The sequence below is a fragment of the Delphinapterus leucas genome, chromosome 2 (assembly GCF_059928025.1).
Source record: "Delphinapterus leucas isolate spDelLeu-1000000601 "Yukka" chromosome 2, BTC_Dleu_Yukka2, whole genome shotgun sequence".
NCBI classification, from domain to species: domain Eukaryota; kingdom Metazoa; phylum Chordata; class Mammalia; order Artiodactyla; family Monodontidae; genus Delphinapterus; species Delphinapterus leucas.
This window is the reverse complement of record NC_143130.1, coordinates 20,730,725-20,746,932: the sequence shown is the minus strand read 5'-3', so window position 1 is coordinate 20,746,932 and position 16,208 is coordinate 20,730,725. Positions and strand designations below refer to the sequence as shown.

Genomic DNA, 16,208 nt, shown 5'->3' with positions numbered 1-16,208 from the left:
CATCACGTTTCCACGACTCATTAGGCACTTTGCCCCGTGCTCCTCTTCCGCCTCCCCGCCCCCACCCCCGATTTTCTGTCTTCCTGTCCCTCACCCTGCAGCCCTAACTCTGGCTCCCGCTTCCCTTTTTGACAGTAACGGCACAGCCAACAAGATGAACGGCGCTTTGGATCACTCAGACCAACCAGACCCAGATGCCATTAAGATGTTTGTCGGACAGATCCCCCGGTCCTGGTCGGAAAAGGAGCTGAAAGAACTTTTTGAGCCTTACGGAGCTGTCTACCAGATCAACGTCCTCCGGGACCGGAGTCAGAACCCTCCCCAGAGTAAAGGTACAGATAGTGGGGCGCGCGCGCGCGCGGTCAGGGGCGCGCAGGGCGCCTGGGCGTCCCGGGAATCGCGGGAGGGAGGAGGGCGAGGGAGAGCCGCCCGCTACCCCTGTGCCCCGCGGCCAGCCGGCCCCCTCCCCGCGACCCCCCGCCCGCCTGCTTCCCGGACAGGTGGACCAGATGGCCTGGGATGCGGGGAGGTAGAAGCGGAGCGGGGGGCGGCGCGGCCGCGCCTCCGTCCGGGCGCGTGATTCCTCCCTGAGGTCACTTTCTAGGCAGTGGCTTGCCTCTCTGAGGAACCGAGCTCTTTCTACCCCTACCTTTCTGTTACTGCCCGTGTAATTACAGCTGCATTTCACTTTTCCATAGGCTGTGGGGATCTTGAAGTACCTTATAAACAGTGATAATCACTGGTGTAAGGAATAAAGGGTACACTTTTAGGAGGGACATTAATTCTTGGGGTCTAAATGGAGATCATTAAGTGAAGTGTGCCTTTGGGGGCGGGAAGTAGCACCCTAGTGGCCTGAAATAGTTAGCACACCTTCAAAAATGCCTCTGGTTTACACCCTTAGCAGTGGTAAGATTCACGCGTACAATCTGGGGGCTGTGACTGCCTCCATTTTAAGAGGAGAATGATTCTGCAGGGGTGGGTACAGTTATTAAAATAGAGGCCGGAAACCTCTGTCCAGGTTGAAGCTTCTGGGTATTGGAGTCACCCTTTGTAAGCCCTTTGTAGACTTCAGTTAAGATATCTCCTCTGCTGCTACCATTTGGTCTCTGTCCATGTTTTAACCTCGCTTTAGTAATTTTGTTCTTTCTCCGGTCTTGATCTCTTGGATTTCGTACCCAGGGCCCCTCCATCTCTTTGTGGGTCTCACAGTTGCTGTTTCTCTGCCCCTTGGTATTTCTGTCTGGCCTGTTGTTTTATTTCTCTGTTGCCTCTCACAAGAGCTCCTGCAAGCTCATTGTTCGGCTTGTACACACACACTTTAGTTGAGCGTATGAACATCAGCGCGTACTACTCTCTGAGCCTCTTCTTTACTGTCAAGGTGAAGGGCTAGGACTAAGTCATTGTTAAAACTCTGATGTTCTCTGACTCTGAGAAACGTTGGTCCATTTCTTGTTCCCTGTAGTTACTGAGGTCTGATAGGACTTTCTGGAACCTTTTAAGAAATTTTAAAACCCCTAGATCATATCTATTTTGTAAAGGTGAACAGACATGCCTGTGTTTATAGGACTCTCCTTTTCTATCTCAAAACCTATCATGTAACACCAAGAGTGTTTTCAAAAGAATATATTTAAGAATTTTGTCATCACATACTTGATTGTCCCATAATTTGAAAAATGGAAAATTAGATGTTTAAAAATCAAGAGGATTAAAGACATCACAAATTAGGGCAATGCTGGGACTCTTCATTGATCATATTCCTTAACTCTTTACCTACGTGGTTCCCAGATGGAGAACACTAGAATTGGTTTTAATACTTTCACCGTATCCAAAGGCAGGATAATGAATGGGCTGAAGCTCAGGACTTAGCAAAGAAGGGCCTTCCCACCATCTAGAATGGCACCCACAGAACACTAGGCCGGAGGCAGTAAACCAGGGCTTGAGAGCAGTAACCACAGTTCATCCTTGACTAGGAAAACGTGCCTGCAGATTCCAGTTTATTCAGCATTTTTCAAAATGACCTCCGACATAATGATCAAAGCTCATTTACTGTTACGATGCCTTGTTACGTGCATTTTAGCTTTTGGTTACACGTGTCCTACTTTAGCCAAAAAGACCTTTCTCTAAGTCAAGTAACTGCTTATGCCTGGCCTAGTTCTTCTACCATTTGCCCTCTTTTCCCCGGTGTTCCCTCTGATCAGTATCTTTACCAGGCCGTATTTGTGACTCTGTATTTTAACTCCATTCGCTAGGTCTTATATCTAACTTCATTTAAACAGTCTGCATCACTCAGAGTCTTGGAGGGAAAGGGAGGCCTTGGGAGGGAATTTACCTTTTTGGAGCCCATGCTGCGTACCAGGCTCTATGTTAGGAGCATTGCATAGTTATCTCATTTAATTCTTGCTGGAATTCTAAAAGTAGATGGTATTAGTATCGTTTTGCAGATGAGAAAACTGAGGATCACAAAAAGTTAAGAGAGATAGCTCAGTTCACCCAGCTAGTAAGCGGCAGAGTAGAAATTTGAGCCCAGTTCATCTGTCTTCATGGGCTATACTCCATCTCGCCTCTCAGGGAGATGAGGCCAAAACCTGCCCTGGTCTGCTTTATTTCAGGGTTGGGTCAGAGGCCTTCTCCTTTCCCTAAGGGTTCCCCAAGTGAAAGGAAGGAATTTTACCCTTCAGGAACAGGGTTGATTTTGCTTCTGTCTTTGTCCTTAGTTTTTATACCCCTGGCTCAAGATTGTACATCACTGCAACTCATGGTATCGTGGGATGGAAGTTACAGATGGAATCATTCAAATCTTACCTTTGGAAATATAGGTCAATTCCCATTACTGTGAACTCCAAGTCTCACATCAAATATTGCTTGAAGTACATGGGCTGTCAGCCAAAGCTTGAAAGGGTTTTTGTTATACAGACATCTCTGTTGTAACGGTGTTTGTTGTCATGGGATTTGAGCTGTATAATGACATTCCTCTCGGAGGATTACAGCCCTTAGATGCTTACGTGTAGAGATCAAACCCCACCACTTTTCTTTACACCGAGACCTATGTGTGCCATACATTATTTGCCTGTTCATAGATAAGATACGACCCCACGTTTACATTGGTTCTGACTATCAACAGAGTAAAATTATCCTGTTTTCCCAGGGCTGATGTCAGAGCCTCAGAAATTAGAAATTTGGAGACTCTCTCTAAACATGGTTTAAATTATCTAAGGCTTTTAGGATGGCCTTGACTCATTGCCTTACTGACATCAGCAGTTCCAAGGAAAGAGACAAAATCAGGCTGTTACCTAATCCAGGTGAATTAGGTTTTTCCTGTCACTTTGCATTTGATGTTCTGTTTAACCTTGAGGCATAAAAGCTTTGTTCTGTTTTTGAAAGTATCCTTTAAGAGTTAGCTAAGCTATCTGTTTCTTCTCTCACATAAATGTATGTGTTGATCAAGCACCCTCAGCAGCTCTGGGGAACCTGGCTCAGTAAACCATCCCACCTCCGAGGACCTAGGGAAAGCGTGTTTTAGTTAGTGGTTATTGGTCAAGTCTAGATAGGAATATATACTAGTTAAGAGCATGGCTTTTGAAGTCAGCAAGCCTTGATTCAATTTCTAGCCGTACCACTTGCTACATGTTGGCCTTGGGCACATTACTTAATCTCCCCTGAAAATGGAGACAGTCCTCATAGGGTTGCTGAGATCGTGAGAACACGTGCTTTGCACAGAACTGGACTGTGGTAGGAGCTCGCTACGGTGGTGGTGGTTATTACAGTTATTATCACTGCCCCCAGGAACTTGAAATCTAATAGGGATAATGAGGTAAATATATACACAGGTAACTATAATATAAAAGAACATGGGATAAGAGTAAGCAAGAAAGAGATGAGCATATTTGAACTCTGGAGGTTCAGGGGAGGAATGAATAACTTGCAACTATGGAGATAGGAAAAAAATGGCATCTTTTCCAAGTCTTGAACAAAAAAAAATAATACGATTTCAGTAAGTGAAGACAAGTAGACACACTGGCCTGTTTCTGGCGTGGAGGTGAGAACATGCAGGGCGGGTCCTGGGAGCTCTGAGTTCTCCCAGAGTTCAGAGGAAATGTGAAATACAGGAAATGAAGGAAGTGGGGAACATTAGGAGGCTTAGAAGTGAAGACTGGGGCCGGTTCCTAGAAGACTTACTTCTCAGGCTAAAATATTCGAGTTTTATTTCTTAGACAGCAGAGGGTCTGTGGAGGTATTTCAGCAACAGGGAAGGTGGCCAGGAGCCTGGTGTCACATGTCAGGGAATCTGTGGAGCCTGGCCAGGATGCTGTCACGGCAACGGAGAGGGAGGAACCAGGTGACACAGACATGACCATGGTGAGAGGAAGGGGACTTAATAACTCCACTGGGGGCAGTGACAACTGGGAGCTTTGGGCCTAACTGGGAGGACTGGGGAAGCAGTCAGCAGGTGGGAGTGGACAGGGAGAGGGGTGGTCAGTTCAGTTTTGATCTCTCTGAGTCTGAGGTGCCTCAGAAGAGTCAAGCAGGCTGCAGGCCAAGAAAAGCCATCAGATTTGATGACTGGAGGACCTGGGAGCATTTCAGAAGGATGGGGAAGGTCGGGAGAGGGATCGCGTAGGTTTCTGTGTGGGGCTATGCGTGGATACTGCCCTCTCTGGGAAGTCACAGCATGAAAGAAGAGACATCTTAGATGCAGCGCTTTTTTTTTTGAGACAAAGGTAAGAAGACGGAGCAAAAAAAGATAGTGCACGGAAGGTGAAGCTCAGGATCCTTGAAGGGACGAAAGGAGCGGCTGAGGAGCACATGTCAACGGATGGAAAGATGCTTCATTCGAGACAGTGGGGCCTTTAGCAGGAAGTAACACCAGAGTGAGTCTCGGTCTAATGAGGGAGGTAGACACTCGGTCACAGATGCCCTTGGACTTCTCAGGAGGCAGTATGTTTCTGAGAAGTCTGGGTGAAATCAAAGACGTAAGAGAAACGGTGTAAAATGACTGTTTTGGAAAATCCAGTACGGGAGAGAACAAGGGGATTATTGAACAGGACGCTGCAGTTACCCCCAGGTTGTGTCGATTGTCAGCGGGCCCTGGCGGTTGTGGTTCTCTGTCCGTCAGCGAGTGAGCAGGGAATGTCGGGCTGGAGATGCGCAAGAGAAATGTGGCTGAAGATCAGGAAGGGTATTCAGTGTGTCAGAATGTTCACTGAAGCTGGTAAAGACGGAGGGTAGCTCGGATCTTCTGGAGAAGGAAGGGTTGGGGGGCTGGAGGTGGTGAACGAGGTACAGTGGAAGGGGTGGCGGGGACGGGGATGGGGTCCAGTGACACCAAACTCAAAACCTCTAGGCAGTAGATAAATTGTATACCTTGGATCATCACTCTTGAGGTTTCCATTTTAATCAGAATTATACCTCAGGATCCCAGCACCCTGAAGAAACCTACCCTTTCATGAATGCTAGTTATACTTTTCTGAGTTGGAACACTTAGGTATTATTATTCTGATTTTACCGGAAGGAACTCTGCAGATCCTGTGCTGAGTGACCAGCATAGTCCTTTGACATTTGAGATGGGAGGTAGAAGCAGACCCTCGACCCTAACCAGTGCCTTGCCCACCCCATTTTTACTGTCTCCCTTGGGTGACTTCTCAGCCAAAAGAGAACTAGGAAGGGGAAGTGGCTTGTGCCGACTAGCGCTCCGTGCCACAGGCCTGAAGAACAGAACTTCCTTCTTTCTTGAAATGTGCTTGGGGGCTGTGGCCTAACCGCCGTGCAGCTGCAGCCCTTCCAGCGCCTCGAGTCCAGAGTGGGTGGAACAAAAATCGCATTCACAGCTCCTTGGGGAAGGGTGATTACCTTTAAGTTTCAAAAGAGCAGCTTTTGCCCTTTCAGCTCCTGGTTGGGCAGCCTGCAGCTGGGGTGACGCCAGGGACAGCCCTAGACAGCGGTTTGCCTTCGGGTGATTTCATCCTTCCCTCCTCCCTCCACCGATCTTAGGTGATGACAGAATGTGAGTCGCTCCTTTCCTTCTCGGTGCCCTCACTTCAGTCTTTAGGAATTCATTCACAGAAAGCTGAGCTCAACCTCCTCTATTCCCAGTTCAGCACGATGGCAAAGTTGTCCTGGAGGATGAGATGCGACGGCCAGGGGACGAACAGGGGAGGCGAAGAGGAGGAAAAGAAGGGCAAAAAGCACCAAAGCTAATTGTCCTTATTTCAGAATCTGACAGGAACAGCCCTCTGGGCTCTGGCAGCATGAGAGCAGGCCCTGGAGTCGGGGGACCGATAACTGGTGTTTATTATCACAGATGAGTCTGGAGAACCAGCCTCGATCTCTGTGTCTTTGCAGTATTGATAATACCTACCTCCGAACTGTTGTACATGTTCAGTGAAAGGACAAAGGTGGATGCTGCTGGTAGAGTCCAAGGAGAGCTGATAATCTTACAACCTTGATGATTCTTCATAATGTGAAAGGCTTGTAAAGAGCACCTTCGACCTTTTTTATTCAAGGAAGAATATTGGGTGCGGGTGGGGGGCTGGGGTGGGTGTGGAGAGAATCTCATTTTTGTGTTTCTTGCCTTTGCTTTCTTCCCTTGAGTAGTAGAAATGTACTTGGAGCCTGTTTATTTAAGCGCTGTCCTCTTGAAATCGGTAATTGAGAAAGAGCTCGGAACGCAGGAAGAGGAACCAATTTTACATTTTTAACGCACACAAGTCGGGGATAGGATTTCTGCCCTAAATTTCTTGCAAACTAGGGTGGCTGCCCTAGATTGTCTGGGACAGCCCGAGTTATGTTTGTGCTGCCTCAGGGGCCCACAGGAAGGATGCTTTCACCCTGAATTAATTTTTAAAAAATTTTTATTTATTTTATTTATTTATTTTTGGCTGCATTGGGTCTTCATTGCTGCATGTGGGCTTTCTCTAGTTGCGGCGAGCGGGGGCCACTCTTCAGTGTGTTGCGAGGGCTTCTCATTGCGGTGGCTTCGCTTATTGTGGAACACGGGCTCCAAGCGTGCAGGCTTCAGTAGTTGTGGCTCGCGGGCTCCAGAGCACAGACTCAGCAGTTGGTGGCACACGGGCTTAGTTGCTCCATGGCATGTGGGGTCTTCCCGGACCAGGGCTCAAACCCGTGTCCTCCGCACCGGCAGGCGGACTCCCAACCACTGCACCACCGGGGAAGCCCCTGAATTAATTTTATGTTAACAGAAACCGCTGTGTAACGTACTGTGACATCCTTTTATCCTTTCATTGTTGGCTGACCGAGATCTCGCAGGATAAACCTAAAATGCAGTCAGAGGCTTTATACTCATGCAAGCAGGGATCCTTGTCACATCCTTGGGAGAGGTGGGTTCGTCAGTTATGGCATAGGGTTATATTTTTTTAAATTAACAATTCAAGTTTTTGAAATGGAGTTTTAAATTATTTTGGCTTACGCAGGCCACACCCATGGAACTGATTGAGATGAATGAGAAAGAAATGTCAAGTGAGCCTTGATTAAGTTATAGTGAGAAGGAATCCCTTTAAACACCCCATACTCTGTGCTGAGAGATTGGGCTGTGCTTGTCTGGCTCAGCCTGAATTTCTGTTAAAGGGCAGCATCTACCCTAGCAGGTGGTATCTGTCCTGGGCACATTTTGGTCCTTACATCTCTGGAGGGAAAAAAAGAAGAAAGGGCAGGAGAGTGATCCAGAGGACACACAGAGCAAGCCGGTATCAAAGAAGAAATGAAATTAACCTAAGGTTGCTTCTAGCCATTTTGTTTTCTTCTCCTCTGTCTGGGACGTCAGCTGGTCCCCAATCCTCTTGTCCCCAGTAGATGTGCATTTCTGGAATTAAAGTGGCAAAAGAATAAAGAAAAAAACAGGCTCTGGACAAAAGGAGAATGGGCTTTTGGGGTAGAAACTTGCCATGAACAGTAAATCCAGGGTTTCATGCCTTCTGTCTGTTTGAATCCCTCCAACACATGTTAGAGGTTGACTGAAAAAGCCAAGTCTAGGTGATATCACAACTCACATTTCCCACGGACGCATTGATAGTTTGCCTGCCTGGAGGTCTTACTTGCCTTTTTATTTGCACCCAATGAGATTTCTCCACATTAGAGATGCTCCACCATCTGTTACGCAGTTGTACCGTTCTGCGTCACCATACTGTGGGTCATTATGAAATGTCTTTGGAAATGAGAAGTCCCTAGCCAGAAAGGGAAGTGCTCCCTCTGGGGTAATGCCGCTAGTTACTCTGCAGTACGTATGCATTGCCTGGGAGTGGCCTTAGCACGACTCTCTTCTCACTTTCGCTCCAAGGACACCAGATAGTCGGGCCATCAGGTTGAAAGGGTGACTTTCTTCCTTCTTCAATCTTGGCTTCTAATTAAAATTTACAGTCACCTGTAGTTATGTTATACTTTAGAAGTGTTCAGAAGTGCTAACATTAAAAATATAAATATAATCATTACATACCTTATGAGCTATTAGCTTCATAGATAATCCATTATCTTTAATAATTCCAACCATGGTAAAATGTGCCATGCGGTTAGCGCAATTAGCTCCCTTTTTTTTAATCTTGTGTTTGTGGATTCTTAAAAGACTGAATTTTCACCTTGGACCTATGGCCCCAAATGCTACCAAGATTTAGGCATGAGATTTTTATTCCTTGTCCAATTTCACTGGTCCTGAAACAGTCCATGCTCATGTTTTCCTATCTGATATTGGCTAGCCCAGACCTCTTATTGGAACAGCTCTCCCTCCCTTTGGACCTAAGTACGTGTGATGGAAAAAGGAACACGGGGAAGAAAGGCCTGTGTGGAATGATGGATTATGATCATGTGGATTTCACAAGCTCCCTCTTCACTGAGTCACACAGACAAACACATAGGTAGCAAGCAAAAAAGCAGGTTTGCTATTAATGGAAAAAGGAGTTACTTGGCTGAACAGGGGCAGGTTATAATGGTAAAAACTAATGGGTCCAGGAGAATCGGCATGGCAATTTAAAAGCCACAGAAATTGATATTAGGATCAATATTTTTTCACTCTGTATGTAAATGACTGAGAACGCTGTCCCCGATGTAGTATCCACGTCCTGCCATTAATTCAGATTAGAGAAACCCAACTGGAGAAATATACTTCGGGCAGTGATCAGTTGGAAGAATAAAGGAATATAATTTCCCCCTTTCTATTAGAGGATCATACATTGGAATTAGAGAAGGGAATCGAAGAGAGTGAAAGAATATCCACCCATCACCCTCTCGAAGTGACCCAGAATCTGATCGTTATAAAACGTTTTGGGGTGTGTTAGACGTTTTTAGGACAAGTTCACAACCTACATGTGGATGGAGACCTGTCTTCAAAATCGTCTTCAGCATCCTCTGTGCTGTTTCATGGCCTCTTGCCAGCCAGGTCTTGTTGCCTTCTTTTCAGTTTTAGGTGGAAAAAAAAAAAAAATGCCCCCCAAACTCCCTTTAGTTTAATGGAAACCACATCACAGACATAAAGAGAGACCTGATCGTGGGGAGGGGGAGGGGTGTAAGAAGCAAGGCCTCCGACAAGGTAACGGTCAAGAAATGGCCCCCAAATGCTAAACATTCCAAACGCAGGTGTCAGATACCAAGTGTTAAGGAACAGGTAATTCACCACTTTTCACAGAGAACTTTTTCGCTCCTATATAGGCCACAGTGCCTCATGTGAGGAAATGTTATTGAAGTTCCATCAAGAAGATGGACGCCTTCCAGAGGCAGAGCAGCACGAATCACAAAGGTCCTGGAAGGTGCGCCCATCTGGAAAGGTCCTGGAGGTTAACTTGAAAGACCTGAGAGCGCGGAGTCACAAGAATGGAAAGAGAGAAAGGCTGGAGCCAAACATAAAAAGAGAGATTGTGCTCTCCAAAAGAAAAAAAGTTCGAAGAGAATATGATTGAAGCTTGGAAGATGCTAAAGTGCAGAGTGAGGCTATATATAGATAAGCTCTTTCAATTAATGCTAAACCCCAGGATTCTGGGGTTTAGACTTAAAATGTTGGCACGGCAGGCCAAGTGTAGAGTCGGAGCCAAACTTTTACACAGAAGAGGTGGTGAACTTAGAGAAAAGGATGGAAGTCATGGAGAGGGTGGGGGGCCGCTGCGTACAGCACTCCCTCCCAGGAGTGGCCCTCAGGCTGGCGCTCCCCTGGGGCTTCATGCCTCCCTCTTTTGTAACGGGGATATTTGGACCTTAGGGTAACCTTGAAAGCCCCAGGTTCCATTTAAGGTGGAATTCAACCTCGAATAGAAAAGATGAAAGACGTGGCCCAGAAAACTAGTCACGTGTTTACCAAAGGACCTGTTACATGGCAGTAAATGTTCATCGGCGCCTACTGTGTGCAAGGCCTTGTGTTTAGTGCTGAGAACTAGAGATGAACAGGCCATGTTCTGGGCACCACAAGGAGAGAAAGCATTGAATGTCATTAAAGGGAGGACTGCCCAAGTCGTTTAGAAACGTCCGGCTGGCCTGGGGTCGTCGGTGTCCACTTGGTGTACGTGCGCGTTGTCTCTTTCGGAGCAGACGCCCAGGAGGCCTCGTGAGCAGAGGATCCTGTGCCGTTCGTATAACAAAAATGAAGTGAGGGCTTCCCTGGTGGCGCAGTGGTTGAGAGTCCTCCTGCCGATGCAGGGGACGCCGGTTCGTGCTCCGGTCCGGGAAGATCCCACATGCCGCGAAGCGGCTGGACCCGTGAGCCATGGCCGCTGAGCCTGTGCATCCGGAGCCTGTGCTCCGCAACGGGAGAGGCCACAGCAGTGAGAGGCCTGCGTACCGCAAAAAAAAAAAAAGTGAAGTGAGAGAGTTTTGGGGCACCCCAAGGTCGTGCGATGGTGGGAGTCTGAGGGGTTTCCTTTCCGCAGTGCACCTCCCCAATAGGCCCTTTCCCCTTTCTCTTCAGTTTTAGTCTTCCTTCCTCTTTCTTCTCCCTATAGGGAGTTGAGGGCAAGGTTAGCCTAAGTTTTACTCGGTCAGCTTTTCTGAGGGTTCTCTGTTAAATCCAAGGGCACGCAGTTTGCAGCTTCCTGTTGGCATAACTGAGGCAGTGGTCATGCAGCCGCTGGTCCTCACTGTCCCCCTCAGTGTCACACTGTTTGGTGCCAGGTCCTGAAGACGCAGCCGGCCCCTACCTGATGGAACTGTTCAATCCATCCAATTGACACGAATGAGCGACTGCTAGCCTGACCCCTCATGGGAGGTGTGTGTGTGTACATGTGTCCTGTGTACAACACACACACACACACGTATGTTTTGAATTTTGTGGTAACTCGAAGTTTGTTTATTTCTTTGAACACCATTTCTTCAACTACGTGTTATTGCTTGTGAGGTAGACTTCTGAGGAATAAGTTATTTATAAAATATTGGCTGTAAATCGCCTCGTACAGTGCCTGGTGTGGGGTGGGGACTGAGTGAAGCATGTAGGTAGTGTATAGTAGGTGTGGGAGAAGATGAAGATGAGAAAAGAGCACACAGTAATGGGCTCTTGATTTTGTAAAACCTGTGTCTAATAGGAAGGGCTGTTTGAAACCTTCTGATGCTTCCTTCTCAGTGAGTTAGCTAGAAAATATTATACACAATTTACACCTGCATTATGTGGGGGAAAAGAAGGACATGACAGCATGAGATGGGATGGGTAGTCAGTAAAAGCCAATGATCTCTGGCAAAAGAGGGTAAAATTCGGTAAAACAAATATTTGCAACTCAATCCGATTTTAGAGGGTCTCCTATCGATTCTAAGCCTATGTAGTTATTCAGAATTCTGGATCCTAACATGCCCGGTCTTGAGGACAGCAGACTCTTTCAGAATAATTCTATGTGTGATTATCTTGCTTTGGCCCCGATTCCCACGGACGTTCTATAGTAACTGCAGGCCTCACGTCATAACTGCTCGGTACATTGGCCTGTGTTTAATATTGTACTAGGCTTTCTGTGTTTGGGGGTTTTCAGGTTTGGTTTGGTTTTGTCTTTGGCACTCAGACCTTTCCGTATGATTGGTTCAAATTTGACGTTGCATCTAAACTACCATCAATAGGATGTTATTTTCAAACATTTATCCCAGTGCCTTCACTCTTTTTTACGCAGCCTGTCTTGTTTGCAGCTGCACTCAGTTTTGAAGATGGTTGATTGGCATTAGAGGGGCATTTTGTGACCAAAAGTGGAATAAAGTTGCCTGATTTTCATGGCAGGAACCTCTAGGCATCCTGGACTAACCATCCTCCAGGAGGTCATTTTCACACAGAGGCTAGTTCTTAACCCACCCCCACCCACTACCCAGAATCACCACTTGTTTCGGAAGCCTGTATAGGGTAGCTCATTTCGCACATGACCCTTAATTACCACTAAGGTGATTATTAGAAGAGTCACCACTTTGAGAAGGAAATAGGTGTATTAGCTAATGTGAGCTTTCACGCACATTAACACCTCTCTCTAAAAAAATTATATTTCTGGGGCTTCCCTGGTGGCGCAGTGGTTGAGAGTCCGCCTGCCAATGCAGGGGACGCGGGTTCGTGCCCCGGTCCGGGAAGATCCCACATGCCGCGGAGCGGCTGGGCCCGTGAGCCATGGCCGCTGAGCCTGCGTGTCCGGAGCCTGTGCTCCGCAACGGGAGAGGCCACAGCAGTAAGAGGCCCACGTACTGCAAAGAAAAAAAAAAATTATATTCCTAAGGCACCCCTTATGTGGGACCTACATTCTGTTGAGTAGAGAAGTATTGTAGTAATGGGTACCAATGCTGAACAGGTTTTCCTAGCATGTTATATAGTTCATGCAACCTAATCCAAGATGTTAGGCTCTTATTTTTCACTTTCTGTGTTGCTGCTTCAAGGTTCTCTACATCAGGTCGGTTGATGTTTGTTTAGTTGGGTGTTTGGTTTTTGCCGGTTGATGTTTGTGTGTATGAATTTTTTGAAAAGAATTCCAGGTTATTAAAGAGAGGATGAGAGCGGAACGGTTTGCATGAGTTATGAAAAAGCACTGCTTAGTTTATTCACTCTGCCGCTGTGCCGGGGAAGCACTTCCGTTAGGCTGGGAGGAAACAGAGCAACTGCGTTTCGCCTTTGAGACAGAATCAAGTCCCTGAGCGGCAGAACTGCAAGTAGGGCTTTTGTTGCTTTAATCCTCTGACACGTCCATGCGTTGTCCAGGCAGACGGGACCTTTGGAGGGTAAAGGACCATTGATCTCCCCGTTTCTTTTAGCATCAGCCACAACTTGTTCGTTTGGGGCAAGAATGCTAGTCAGCCCCGGGAAGGTTGAGGAGGACCATTCTCAGCACCCTCTGCCCCAGACATAGTCCCTAACCCACACTGTACCCGAAGCTGAGGAGAGAGTATGGCGGGGACTGTCGTCTCGGCCGGCCCCTGACTGAAGTCAGCATGTCCTGGGGCTGGTCTTAGAAGACAGCCACCATGTGGCTGCATAAGACAAAACCCAGTTTGGAAAAACGTTGCTTCCCAGTAGGGTAAAGGAGACGGCATCTGAGGCATGGGCCGAGGTGTGTTGTGAGGGGCTCGGCGGAGCCATAAACACGAATACACCTCTCAGAGCCGCTGCCATCCTCCCTGTCCCCTGTGCCACCCAGGAAGCAACCTGGTTCAGCAGGACAGGAAGATGCAATTCCCGTGCCCCGTCCACTCTCCTCTTGGCCGAGAGGCTGCTGACTGTGATGCTCTCTTTGTGGAGGGACCACCTGTCTAATGGGAACTGGATTGTGACCACCAGTTCATTTGACAGAGGCCGCCACACAGCTGCCAGATGGTGACAGTCCTTAGCTGTTTTGCAAGTCCAATGTGGGTCACGTTCCCCTCTGGAGGTAGACAACGGATGGTTCCCTCCACCCAGCCCACGTGCTTGCAAAAGGCCGGGCTTCCAAGAGCCAAGGCTTTGCTCTCATCTCCTTGAAGGTAGAAAAAGACTTAAGGAAATGTAATGAATAAAGACACATTTTTTTAATCGGCTTGCTGGGTTTTCCTCTCTTCCTAATTGTTCTCTAATCTGTACTTAGGAGCACGGTGTTGAAGTGGGACATGTCAGGCTTTTACGCCACAGATTCAAACTCCCAGGCAAATAAAACTGTGACAGCTTGAGAGGCAGGGAAGGCCTCCGGCCACTGGCAGAGTTCGATTATCCGACCTGGACTCGGGAGTAGTCGGGGGGCCTGCACGTAGCTTCAGGATGCCCTGCCGGGACGGCTCAGCAGATAGGAGGGGACCTGCCTCTCCGTGGCCTTCTCTTCACCTGCTGTATCAGCTGAAGAGCCGCACGAGGACCTGTACAACTACTGGTCAGACGGCCCTAGCAACACAAAATTCTGTGTCGACACATAGCCCATCACGTGTTTGCGATGAAAACGCTATATTTTTAGAACACTTCAAAGTGAGGAAACCGTTAGAGCCCTATCACATCCTCCCCTTGCCCTCCGGCCACTTCCTCTGCACCCCCCAGGAAAATCACCCCCACTTTCTAGAAGAGGAGCCAGAGACAGAGATTAAGTGCTACTTTGAGCAAAGCTGATGATGCCAGGGAAAATTGCTGATCTCGTCTTAAAAATCTGGGGTTGTTTTTCTAAGGCTTCTTACTCCTTTTACCTACACCATGTGGGTTCCATATGACCTTGAATCTAAGCCTTAATATTGCATGTGGAGTTCAAAAGACAACTCGGTCTCCCATTTTCTTTCGTGGCATTTATTCAAATAATAATAGGCACATAATACTGTCTTGTAAAAATCAAAGCTCCAGGCACACTCTGAAAGTCTTTTAGAATTTCTAACACTTATTTCATAAGTGTCTTTCATGCAACTCGCTGAAACTGCTCGTTAGCAGACGATATCTTTTGTATCTCTGCAATTCCCGTGCCTAGCTCAGTGCCTGGCATGGGCTAGGCGATCAAAATTAGCTGTGGATTGGGTAAGTGAATATTACCTCCTTGGGGCCCCACGCTGACTTACCCATTTTTACAGTTACTGCTGAAAAGCAGAGAGAGGTCTTCATCCATCCCTAGAACATGTTTTGAGAGCCTTATGTGCTAGGCAGTGTGCAGTGTACCAGGGATACAAACACAAAAGGCATAGCCCATGCCCATGGGGTACTCAGAGTCTACAGAGGGGTGGTGTGGGTGCACAAGGGCTGTGTGTGTATGTGTGTAGTGGGGAGAGAGTCTATAATATTCTTCCTTTTTTCCCCTGAAAGCTCTCTGACCAATTAAAGTTAAGAATGACAGCAGTGTACAAATAGGGGGAGGGACTTCTGAGTTCTCCGACTCGTATGGCATCCTGCCAGGTACGTGCTCAAGACCAAGCCTTCAGCTAGGAAGGCCTGTCAGGTGTTGGGAAGAGCTGTGCCCACCATCAGCTCTCAGCACTGTTCCAGAACAAGAAGCATCCACTCTGTCCCCACTCATCCCCAAGTCATCTCTGTCCACACCCCCAAATTCACAGGGCTTGGGTGTTTCTTAGATGAGGCTATGTTTATTAGTCCATTTATGGTCCTCAGTCATTTGGGGCCGGAAGGAAAGAAAAGTAGATCAAGTAAGTGAGAGCGTTTTGTAAATTTTCCAAGTCCACATGAACGTGAGGTGTGATGCTTAGGTGTGTGTATTAGGTGTGCTTTTCCTGGTTTAGGCTGATCGCCATGGAGTGTTTAGCTGTTGTGTACTCTTTGCCTGCAAGATAAAATGCCACCTTGCAGTCAAACGCTATGGAATTGGATGGTGGTAGAACAAAAAGACAGCGAGGTGCAGGGGTGAAGAACAGGCCTTGGCCATTAAGTGCCTACATTCTGACCCCCACACACACCTTTTTTCTTTGTGTCACCTGATGCCTCCATGCCCGTTTCCTTGTCTGCAAGATGAATAGGGCTGTTAGGCAGATGCAATGAGATCATACAGATAGAACACTAAGAACAACATCCAGCGCGCAGTAAGCTGTTGTTCTTCCCAGTCTACTCTGGATGAGAAAACTGAAGCACAGAGAGGTTAGGTGAGCATCACAGTTCAACATGGTCTCCCAGCAGCACCTGTGCATGCAGCCCACATTCAAAACAAACTGGCCTTTCAGTAAAAGCAGGATCGGTTCTCAGTAGTATTGACCATAGTAGCAACAACAACTAGTATTTATGCAGAGTACTTGATATGTACCAGCTCCTACACTAAGGGCTTAATATACAGTATCTTGTTTTAACATATATTCTCCCAACAGTCTCTTGAGGCAAGTACTAT

At 47.3% G+C, this 16,208-nt stretch overlaps 1 protein-coding gene across 6 annotated transcripts in view; it reads left to right on the top strand.

Annotated features, from left to right (window-relative positions):
• Positions 1-16,208, top strand: part of CELF2 (CUGBP Elav-like family member 2) — a 309,637-nt gene that overhangs the window by 140,630 nt on the left and 152,799 nt on the right. For 5 of the 6 annotated variants that reach the window (XM_089906516.1, XM_022580273.3, XM_030761776.2 and 2 more), the window contains exon 2: positions 136-332. In XM_089906516.1, coding sequence (XP_089762642.1) covers positions 136-332 — 197 coding nt within the window. Of the gene's footprint in view, positions 1-135; positions 333-16,208 lie in introns of those variants that run through there. The other variant, XM_022580285.3, reaches the window with a different exon arrangement.